At 36.0% G+C, this 12,385-nt stretch overlaps 1 protein-coding gene across 2 annotated transcripts in view; it reads right to left on the bottom strand.

Annotated features, from left to right (window-relative positions):
• Positions 1-12,385, bottom strand: part of ARHGAP20 (Rho GTPase activating protein 20) — a 195,270-nt gene that overhangs the window by 74,425 nt on the left and 108,460 nt on the right. The window contains exon 3 of one of the 2 annotated variants that reach the window (XM_010862859.1): positions 3-138. In XM_010862859.1, the coding sequence (XP_010861161.1) occupies positions 3-138 (136 nt within the window). Of the gene's footprint in view, positions 1-2; positions 139-12,385 lie in introns of those variants that run through there. The other variant, XM_010862860.1, reaches the window with a different exon arrangement.

A 12,385-nucleotide genomic window follows, 5' to 3' on the forward strand; every position in this document is an offset into this window, starting at 1 on the left:
ACGAAGTTCACTGTGGGCCAGCCCAAGACAAAGGATTTCATGGCATTGGTGTTGCCTTCTCCCACTTCATCCACACAGCTTGCTGTCCACATGTCACTTAATTTTATTTTATTTTTTATCTTAAAGTTATTGTTATATCTAGAAAGAGAAAAACCAGATAGGATTTCTTATTAATTTGTTTCTTATTTTTCATAAATTTGTTACTTTGTTTCAAATTTCTCATAAATTTGTTTTATGAGAACTTCTGTACTTGTGATAAGAAGACAGTTTTACTAATCATGGGCAAAGAATGTCTTATTCATTGTTTTACCTTCAGTGAATTGTAACATGTTCGGTTACCTTAGCCTAAAAAGGCCTTTGAAACATTTGACATATTGGTCCTAATGCTTGCATTTATGGCAGCAAATAGCCATAAACTGGCAATTTTATTTTCTATATGTTGAACATTGCATTTGGATCAAAAACCCAATTTTAAACTTATTGCTGTTATAAAAAGTTAATTCATTTATTACTTATAACTTATTTATTTCCAAAAATATATAAATGGCTCGGTAAAAACTGAACATAAACATTCTTTATTAAAATATTTATAAAATTTCCACCTTATATGCACTAAAAATATAACCAGGAATTAGAGAAATTTACAATGCATTTCCAACTGAGTGGTTGTATGACTTTTTAGTCTTTACAAGCAAAGATTATTTTAAATTTCCTTTTTAAAGATTTTTTTCTTACCACTTCCCTTATATTGTGGCTAAAACTGAAAAAAAACTATAGCCTAAAAATAGACCCTAAACTGGAAAAAAAGAGGCCAGGAAGTATTATACTTAAAGTAGAGTTGATATAATTGATATTTATCTCTGGATACCCAGAAAATGATCTACTTTTAAGTTGGCAATGAAATTGCTTTTTGAATTTCTACCTAATCCTCCTTACAACCCTGGTATTGAAACCATCATTCTCTTGACCTACTTTACAGGTTTAATGCTTATAATGGACCTGAAACTTAAACAGTTAGAAGGCACTGGTTAAGGATGAAGAGAATGCCTTAGGAAACCTCAGTACTTTCTACCATTCAGAACCAATTATGGAAACACTAAAAGCTAAAATGAAAATCAAAGATACTTCATATTCCTAAAATTCCTCATGGAATATTTAAAGCTAAAATTCTTCAGTAGAATTTATAAACTGAAACAATGTTTTAGGAGCCTTTACATGAATGACAATCTCGATTCAGAGCCTCATCTATACTTCACACATAAGGCAAACAATGTAAATATAATAGAAAAGTGCCTTGTGGCATAATGGCTTCATTCTTTATTTCAATATTTTCCACCCTATTGCTATAAATCATTAGATTTTTTTAAAGTAAAATCTTACTTTTTCTCGTAAAAATCTTACTTCTTGATGGCAGCTATTTAAGGTAATATAAAATTGAAACTATGAATCTTTTGGGAGGAACAGTATGTTTCTGTATCCGCCTTCATACATTTTGAGTTTGTTTGTTTTTTTAAATGCAGGCCTCTCTTTATATTAGAAACATCAGATACCATGTGGGAACTTGTATATCTATTCATCTGGAAAAACGGCATTCTAATAATGCCTTCCCTAGATCAATAAACTGTCAAGACTGCCTACTCCCTTATATTAATACAAAAAAACAAGGAGCTATCTAAAGTGTAAAAAACACTTTCATTCTAATGGTCAATATGTATTGAGAACTTATCATTTACCAGTAATTGTTAACACGTTACACATATTGGTTTAATCCTGAAACAGTTTTTTTATAGACAAGAAAATGTTGTCACAGGGAGATTAAGTAATTTGCCAAAAGTCCAACAGATTAACTAGCAGAGCTAGAATTTGAACCTGAGCAGGGTTGACTCTTGAGCTTACTTATGCTCATAACCATTATGTATCTATAAAAAGTCCTGTGGACATGGCCATTCTTACAAAGCACCTGGAGGGGTCTGTGTCTCCATGAAGTTTTCTTCAGCTTTATTATCTTAAACCTTCAGGTGAGTTCAGTCACTCAGTCCTGTTTAACTCTGCGACCCCATGGACTGCAGCAAGCCAGGCTTCCCTGTCTATCACCAACTACCGGAGCTTACTCAAACTCATGCCCAACGAGTCAGTGATGCCACCCAACCATTTCATCCTCTCTCATCCCCTTCTCCTCCCACCTTCAATATTTCCCAGTGTGAGGGTCTTTTCCACTGAGTCAGTTCTTCGCATCAGGGGGCCAAAGTATTAGGGTTTCAGCTTCAGCATCAGTGCTTCCAATGAATATTCAGGACTGATTTCCTTTAGAATTGACTGGTTGGATCTCCTTGCTGTCCAAGGGACTCTCAAGAGTCTTCTCCAACACCACAGTTCAAAAGCATCAATTCTTTGGCACTCAGCTTTCTTCAGAGCCCAACTCTCACATCCATACGTGACTACTAGGAAAACCATGGCTTTGACTGGATGTACCTTTGTTGGCAAAGTAATGTCTCTGATTTATAACTGGCTGTCTAGGTTGGTCATAGCTTTTCTTGGAGCAAACGTCTTTTAATTTCATGGCTGCCTTCACCATCTGCAGTGATTTTGGAGCCAAAGAAAATAAATTCTGTCACTGTTTCCATTGTTTCCCCATCTACATGCCATGAAGTGACTGAACCACTGGCCATGATGTTAGTTTTCTGAATGTTGAGCTTTAGGCCAACTTTTTCACTCTCCTCTGTAACTTTTCATCAAGAGGCTATTTAGTTCTTCTTCACTTTCTGCCATAAGGGTGGTGTCATCTGCATATCTGAGGTTACTGATATTTCTCCTGGCGATCTTGATTCCAGCTTGTGATTCATCCAGCCCAGCATTTCTTATGATGTACGCTGCATATAAGTTAAATAAGCACAGTGACAACATGCAGCCTGACATACTCCTTTCCCAATTTTGAACCAGTGTGTTGTTCCATGTCCAGTTCTAACTATTGCTTCTTGACCTGCATACAGATTTCTCAGGAGGCAGGTAAGGTGGTCTGGTATTCCCATGTCTTCAAGAATTTTCCACAGTTTGTTGTGATCAAAGGCTTTGGCGTAGTCAATAAAGCAGAAGTAGATGTAGAGGTTTTTCTGGAACTCTGTTGCTTTTTCAATGATCCAATTGATATTGACAATTTGATCTCTGGCTCCCCTGCCTTTTCTAAATTCAGCTTGAACACCTGGAAGTTCATGGTTCACATACTGTTAAAGCCTGGCTTGGAGAATTTTGAGCATTACTTTGCTAGTGTGTGAGATTAGTGCAATTGTGCAGTACTTTGAACGTTCTTTGGCATTGCCTTTCTTTGGGATTAGAATGAAGATTGACCTTTTCCAATCCTGTGGGCACTGCTGAGTTTTCCAAATTTGCTGGCATATTGAGTGCAGCACTTTCACAGCATCATCTTTTAGGATTTGAAATAGCTCAAGTGGAATTTCATCACCTCCACTAACTTTGTTCATAGTGATGCTTCCTAAGGCCCACTTGACTTCTTATTCCAGGATGTCTGGCTCTAGATGCATGATCACACCATCGTGGTTATCTGGGTCATGAAGATCTTTTTTGTATAGTTCTTCTGTGTATTCTTGTCACTCTTCTTAATATCTTTTGCTTCTGTTAGGTCCATACCATTTCTGTCCTTTATTGTTCCCATCTTTAATGAAATGTTCCCTTGGTATCTCTGATTTTCTTGAAGAGATCTCTAGTCTTTCCCATTCTATTGTTTTCCTCTATTTCTTTGCACTGATTACTGAGGAAGGCTTTCTTATCTCTCCTTGTTATTCTTTGGAACTCTGCATTCAAATGGGTATATCTTTCCTTTTCTCCTTTGCCTTTAGCTTCTCTTCTTTTCTCAGCTATTTGTAAGGCCTCCTCAGACAACCGTTTTGCCTTTTGCATTTCTTTTTCTTTGGAATGGTCTTGATCACTGCCTCCTGTACAATGTCATGAACCTCTGTCCATAGTTCTTCAGGAACTCTGTCTATCAGATATAATCCCTTGATTCTATTTGTCACTTACACTGTATAATCATAAGGAATTGGATTTAGGTCAAATCCCTTGGAAGAAATGGAGTAGGCATATAGTCAACAAAAGAGTCTGAAAAGCAGTACTTGGGTGTAATCTCCAAAACGACAGAATGATCTCTGTTCGTTTCCAAGGCAAACCATTCAATATCACAGTAATCCAAGTCTATGTCTTGACCAGTAACGCTGAAGAAGCTGAAGTTGAACATTTTTATGAAGATCTACAAGAACTTCTAGAACTAACACCCAAAAAAGATATCCTTTTTGTTATAGGGGACTGGAATGCAAAAGTAGGAAGTCAAGAGATACCTGGAGTAACAGGCAAATTTGGCCTTGGAGTACAAAATGAAGCAGGGCAGAGGCTAACAGAATTTTGCCAAGAGAACGCATTGGTCATAGAAAACAATCTCTTCCAACAACACAAGAGACAACTCTACCCATGGACATCACTAGATGGTCAATACCTATATCAGACTGACTATAGTCTTTGCAGCCAAAGATGGAGAAGCTCTATACAGTTAGCAAAAACAAGACTGGGAGCTGACTGTTGCTCAGATCATGAACTCCTTATTGCCAAATTCAGACTTAAATTGAAGAAAGTAGGGAAAACCACTAGACCATTCAGGTATGACCTAAATTTTAAAACTTACTCTTCTAAATCTCCTTACCTACAAGGCTTTCTGATGGGGACTCTTTTTTTATGGACTTGGGGGACAAATCTCATGAACATTTATGTCCATAAAGCTAGAGGTACTAGTTTAAAAATATTTAAAACTAGCATTTCAATTTATATTCAGATGGAGAACCTTAGGGTCACAGTGTGTTTCTTCAGATTTTTCACTTCAATTTTTAATAGTATTAGATTATTCCAATAGAAATTTAAAAGTATGAATTCTAGATTTCACTCTATTCCAAGATGGAGATGTTCTAGTAAATACATTTTGGGGTAGAGAACATGTTATATTCCATAAGTATCTGATGGTAATCCTATTAGTAATGAATTAATAATTGGAACTTTTTTTCTCCTCATCTTTTTGACCTACAGAGAATTCATCATTACTTCCATATTTCTTTCAGGAAATAGAATATGAGAATAGTGATGGTTTAAGAGAGTATGAAATAACTACTTCCATTTCCTTGTGTATGTTCAGTTGTGCCTGACTTATTGTGACCCCATGGACTGTAACCCATTAGGCTTCTCTGTCTCTGGAATTTCTGCGGCAAGAATACTGGAGCTAGTTGCCATTTCCTTCTGCAGGGGATCTTCCCAACTCAGGGATCAAACACGTGTCTCTTGTGTCTCCTGCATTGGCAGGTGGGTTCTTTACCACTGTGCCACCTGGGAAGCCCTTTTATTTCCTTTTTTGTATATTCCAAATAGGTGCTGTAAGGATCTTAACACAGGGGATGTATCAGCTTCTTTCTAAATACAGTGATGCTCAAACATTGTTTTAAAAAATGTAAAGACACAATTCTATAGGAAAATAAATTTTAATTTACCTTTCTAATGAATATCAAAAGTGGTCCTTAAGGTTGCATCCAGCTTTAATATTAATAGTTGTTTTAATTCAATATGGAAAAGAATGACAATAAACTCAAAACAATTTTAGGCAAACATTGTCAACATTCTGCATGAAATGGAGTAAATAAAATACCTTATCCAAAGAAAGACTTTTAAATCATCCTGTATTATTGTACTCACTAAAATCCACTTATTTTGACTAAATAAATATGTGGCAGTTGGCCAACTATTTATCCCCCCTGAGTTTATTTCTATAGCATCAACTTAAGGACTGAAAGCACTTTCCAAATGGAGCCTGAAGATAAGCTGAGGCAATACTGAACATAAGGTAGTGGATCTGTTCACTAAGTATATGATTAAGTACTAAATAACTCAGTTATTTATAACTGAGTAATAAATAAATAAATAACCTAGTTTATTCCAAAAAGTAATTGATTCAGGGTTCAACTCAATCCTGCATACAGGGGTGAGAAGTGATAGGGAGGACATAGGTTTAGTGTATCAGGGAACTACTTCTTGGTTGCTATTTCAGAAAGAATAAATTATCTCATATTAAGAAGGATCTGTCAGTATATTAAAATGTTTGATATACATATATATATATATATACATGTATAAATCAGCAATTTCCTGAAAAATTGTGGTAAAAGTTTTGCAAGATGGCAGCTTTTATTTGTTGTTTAATCGCTAAGTCAAGTCCACCTCTTTGCAACCCCATGGACTGCAGCACACCAGGCTTCTTTATCCTCCTCTGTCTCCTGCAGTTTGCTTAAATTTATGCCCATCAAGTCAGTGATCCTATATTGATGTCAGTATTCAACAGTAATGATTCAGTATTCAACAGTAATGATTATCTCCTCAAATATACGTTTTCTTTATGTCAAGGAGAAAGAGTTCACGCCCTCACAAAATTAACTTAGACCACTCATACTCTTTAATATCCCCAACAAATGTAGACAGTACTTAAAAATTCAACAATCCAACTTCTGTATATTTATCAAAGAACTGAAATCAGGATCTAGAAGGGATATTAGCACTTTCACGTTCAATGAAGCACTATTTACAATAGACAAGATGTGGAAATGAATTAAATGTCCACCGACACATACATACAGTGGAACAGTATTCAGCTTTAAGAAATCCTATCATACGCAACAACATGGATGAACCCAGAGGACATGATGCTAAGTAAAATAAGCCAATCAGAGAAGAACAATGATTCTACTTATATGAGGTATCTAAGGGAGTCAAACTCACAGAACCTAAGTGGAATATAGGTGGCAAAGGGCTGGGGAAAGGTGGAATGCGGGGAGCTGCTGACTAATGAATACACATTTTCATTTATGCAAGATGAATAAATTCTAGAGATGCTGCTGTGCAACACTGTGCCTATGAACAATACTGTACTGTACCCTTAATTTGCTTAGAAGGTAGATCTCAATGTTAAATATTCCCACCACAATAAATTTTTCCTAAGGGAAACACATTCAGAAACAGCTTTGCATTTATTATCTTTGCATATGGTTTTAAAAGATCAACAGTTCATTAAACATTCTATATCATTTCTTAATTAGTTAGATGAGTAATTAGTTAGATCCTTTTACTCATCACAAGAGAAAGACTGATGCAAAAAACAAAACAGAACAAACACTAACTGGTTGAGGAATCTTGTATAACATCCATTAAAAAAAGAGGTAAGTTATAGAGACAGCATGGATGAAATTTTGATCGATTCATATTGATTAAATGCATGGAGTTTGACATATGATAGACCTACATTCAAATGTGGGCTCAACTAATTACTAATTTTGTTATCTTGGGAAAGTCACTTAATTTCTTTAAGAAACAGCTTCTGTAAATGAGAAAAATACTATCTATACAACAGAACAGTTATATGGGTAAAATTTTCTAGAAAAATACTTAACAGGCTTCCAATAAATGTGAGATCTCCATTATTATCAATAATGCTCAGATTAAATATAGTGCTTGCAAAAGCAGTATTAATATTTACTCAAGCCCATGCCTTATTCTTTAATTGAACTATAGTTGACTAACAATATTAAACTAGTTTCATGGGTACAGAATAGTGATTCAACATTTTTATAGACTGTATGCATTTTAAATTATAAAACACTGACAATATTCTCTGTGCTATATATCCTTGTAGCTTATTTATTTCTTAAATAATAGTTGGTACCTCTTAAATAATAGTTGGTACCAACGTTGTCATCAGTTCTCTTGTATCTTTGAGTCTGTTTCTGTTTTGTTATATCCATTTTACTTTTTAGATTTCACATGGAAGTGATAACACACAGTATTTGTCCTTATCTAATTTATTTCAGTAAGCACAATACCCTCCAAGTCCATTCATGTTATTGCAAATGAGAAAATGTCATTCTTTTTTATGGCTGAGTAGCATTCCACAGTATATACATACCACATCTTCTTTTTCCATTCATCTGTGAATGAACACTTAGGTAGATCCCATATCATGGCAATTGTAAATAAACCTGCTAATGAATATTGGGGTCAATGTATTACATATTTTCATATGAGTGTTTTCATTTCCCTTGGATATAAACCCAGGTGTGCAATTACTAGATCATATGGAAGTTCAAGTCCTAGTTTCTCTGAGGAATCTTCATACTGTTTCCTTACTGTCAGCACCAGTTTATTCTTACCAACAGTGTACAACGGTTCCCTTTTCTCCATATCCTCTGCAGCATTCGTTATTTGTGTTCTTGCTGATGACAGCTATTCTGACAGATGTGGGCTGCTACCTCATCATGGTTTTAATTTGCATTTCCCTAATAATTAGTGATATTGAGTGCCTATTGGCTATCTATAAGTTTTCTTTGGAAAAATGTCTTTTTTTTGGAATTCTTTTTGAACTATTTTTTTGAATTTTTTCTTATTTGGTTAATCTTCCAATTTTATAATTGGGTTGTTTGTTTTCCTGATGTTATTTACCTCATCTGGATATTAACCTGTCAGTTATATCACTTGCAAATAATTTCTTCCATTCAGTAGATTATCTTTTTATTATGTCAATGGCTTCCTTTGCTATGCAAAAGCTTTTAAGTTTAATTAGGTCCCACTTGTTTATTTTTTTGCTTTTGTTTCTTTTGCCTGAGGAGAGAGTTCCAAAAAAATACTGCTATGATTTACGTCGAAGAGTGTTCTGTGAATTTTCTTTTTTTATGGTTTTTTTATAGAATTTTTTTTATAGATTTTTATGATTTCCAGTCTTACACTAAGGTCTTTATTCCATTTTGAGTTTGTTTTTATATACGTTGTGAAGGAATATTCTAATTTCATTCTTTTATATCCTGCTCTCAGGTTTTCCTAGTAACACTTTTCCTCACTGTTTATATACAGAGTAACAGAGTAGTCACAATAGTATTGTACTCTTTTGAAGTTTAGTCTGACAGGGAGCATGATACCCCTATCATGTTGTCCTCTCAAGACTGCTTTGGCTATGTTATCTCTTGTCATTCCGTATCAATTTTAGGATTATTTGCTTGGTTCTGTTAAAATTGTCACGTGTATTTTGACAGGGACTACATTAAATCTGTAGACTGTTTTGAGCACTATAGACACTTTCAGTTCAGTTCAGTTGCTCAGTCGTGTCCAACTCTTTGCGACCCCATGAATCACAGCATGCCAGGCCTCCCTGTCCATCACCAACTCCCGGAGTTGACTCAGACTCACGTCCATCGAGTCAGTGATGCCATCCAGCCATATCATCCATCTTCAATAGGTTCAAAATGGGCAAGTAAATCATTGCAATACACCACATCAACAAAGTATGGAAATCACATGATCACCTCAGTAGTGTATCTTCTGTATGAAGAAGCATTTGACAAAATTCAGCATCAATGTATGATAAAAAAAAAAAAAAAACTCATCAAAGTTTTCCCCATATCTGGAGAGAACATATCTCAACATAATAAATACTATTTATGACAGACCAATACCTAACACCATAAATACTCTGAAAAGCTGAAAGCTTTTTCTTTTAAATCAGTAACAAGACAAAGACACCCACTCTAACCACTTCTATTTAACATAGTATTGGAAGTCCTAGCCACACAATTATAAAAGAAATAACAAGGATCCATGTTGGAAATGAAGAAGTAAAATTATCGCTATTTGCAGATGACCTGACACTATGTATCAGTTCAGTTCTGTTCAGTTGCTCAGTCCGTTTGTCTCTTTGCAACCCGAAGGACTGCAGCATCTGCAGTGATTTTGGAGCCCAAAACAGGTTAGGTTGTTTATTTGAGATTTTACTTGTTTCCTGAGGAAGGCCTGTACTGATGTCAACTCCCCATACAACTCTGTGTGTTAGTTACTCAGTCGTGTGTGACTCTTGCAACCCCACGGACTGTGGCCCGACAGGCTTCTCTGTCCATGGGATTCTCCAGGCAAGAATACTGGAGTGGATTGCCATTCCTTTCTTCAGAGGAACTTCCCAAACCAGGGATCAAACTCTGGACTCCTGCATTGCAGGCAGGTTCTTTACCATTTGAGCTACAGGGAAGTTACATACAACTACTCTGCTGCATATCATAAATTCTGAAGCATTCTGTTTCCATTTTTATTTATCTCAAGACACTTTCTTATTTCTTCATCAGCCCATTGGTTTTCTGTTGCACACTGTTTACTCTCCACATGTCTGTGATTTTCCCATTTTTCTTTTTGTAATTGATTTCAAGTTTCATATAGTTGTGATTGGAAGATGATTGATATAACTTCTCTCCTGTTAAATCTGTTGACACTTGTATTTTGGCCTAGAATGTGAACTATCCTGGAGAATGTTTTACGTGTACATCAAAAGGTGTATTCTGCTGGTGTTTTGTTTGGAGGATGCTGTTGTTGTTCAGTCGCTCAGTCCTGTCTGACTCTTTGTGACCCCATGGACTGCAGCACACGAGGCTTCCCTGTCCATCACCATCTCCCGGAACTTGCTCAAACTCCTGTTCATTCAGTTGGTGATGTCATCCAACCATCTCATCCTCTGTTGTCCCATTCTCCTCCTGCCTTCAATCTTTCCCAGCATCAGGGTCTTTTCTAATGAGTTGGCTTTTTGCATTAAGTGGCCAAAGTATTGGCACTTAGCTTTAGCATCAGCCCTTCCAATGAATATTCAAGACTGATGTCCTTTGGGATTGACTGGTTTGATCTCCTCACAGTCCAAGGGACTCTCAAGAGTCTTCTCCAACACCACAGTTCATAAGAATTAATTCTTTGGCACTCAACCTTCGTTATGGTCCAACTCTCACATCTACACGTGACTACTGGAAAAACCATGACTTTGACTGTATGGACCTTTCTTGGCAAAGGAATGTCTCAATTTTCAATATGCTATCTAGGTTTGTCATAGCTTTTCTTCGAAGGAGCAAGCGTCTTTTAATTTCATGGCTGCAGTCACCATCTGCAGGGATTTTTGAGTGTGTTGTGGCTATCTATTAAGCCCACCTGGTATATTATACCATTTAAACCACTGTTGCCTTAATAATTTTGTCTGAACGATCTATCCTTTGAGGTAAGTGGAGTGTTAATATCTCCAACTGTTATTGTAGTATTGTCAGTTTCTCCCTTATGTCTTTTAATAGTTGCTTGATATATTTAGGTGCTTCTGTATTGGGTCCATGTATGTCAATCATTATAATATCTTCTTCTTGTATTGATCCCTTTATTATAAAATAATGCCTGTCTTTGTCTTTTGTTAAATAGCTTTGTTTTAAAGTCTACTTGATCTATATGAGTACTGCTACTCCAACTTTCTTTTTTTCCCATTTGCATGAAATATCTCTTTCCATCCCCTCACTTTCAGGCTGTTTGTGTCTTTAGCTCTGAAGTGAGTCTCATGCAGGTTCACATAGATGGATCTTGGATTTTGAATCCCATCAGTCAGTCTACTTTTTTGATGTATTTTTTCGAATCACATTTAAAGTCATTATTGATAACAAAAATGCCTTTTTGTTACTTGTTTTCTGGTTGTTTTGTAGTTCGCTGTTCCTTTTTTTCTTCTCTTTGCTTTTTTTCTTGTGGTGTGATGACTTTCTTCAGTGGAATGTTTGTATTACTTTTTTTGTTTTTAGTGTTTTTTATCTATTGTAGGTGTTTGGTTTGTGATTACCATGGTGCTCATATACTGACTTGACCTACTTATTTTATTTTTTTAAAAATAAATTTATTTTAATTGGAGGCTAATTACTTTACAATATTGTATTGGTTTTGCCATACATCAACATGAATCCACCACGGGTGTACACGTGTTCCCCATCCTGAACCTCCCTCCCACCTCCCTCCCCATACCATCCCACTGGGTTATTGCAGTGGACCAGCCCCAAGCATCCTGTATCATGCATCAAACCTGGACTGGCAATTCGTTTCACCTATGATATTATACATGTTTCAATGCCATTCTCCCAAATCATCCCACCTTTGCCCTCTCCCACAGAGTCCAAAAGACTGTGCTATACATCTGTGTCTCTTTTGCTGTCTCACATACAGGGTTATCGTTACCATCATTCTAAATTCCATATATATGCGTTAGTATACTGTATTGGTGTTTTTCTTTATGGCTTACTTCACTCTGTATAATAGGCTCCAGTTTCATCCACCTCATTAGAACTGATTCAAATGTATTCTTTTTAATGGCTGAGTAATACACCATTGTGTATGTGTACCACTGCTTTCTTATCCATTCATCTGCTGATGGACATCTAGGTTGCTTCCATGTCCTGGCTATTATAAACAGCACTGCAATGAACATTGGGGTACACGTGTCTCTTTCAATTCTGGTTTCCTCGAT

The sequence above is a fragment of the Bison bison genome, unplaced genomic scaffold (genome assembly GCF_000754665.1).
Source record: "Bison bison bison isolate TAMUID 2011002044 unplaced genomic scaffold, Bison_UMD1.0 scf7180017864485, whole genome shotgun sequence".
Classification (NCBI taxonomy): Eukaryota; Metazoa; Chordata; class Mammalia; order Artiodactyla; family Bovidae; genus Bison; species Bison bison.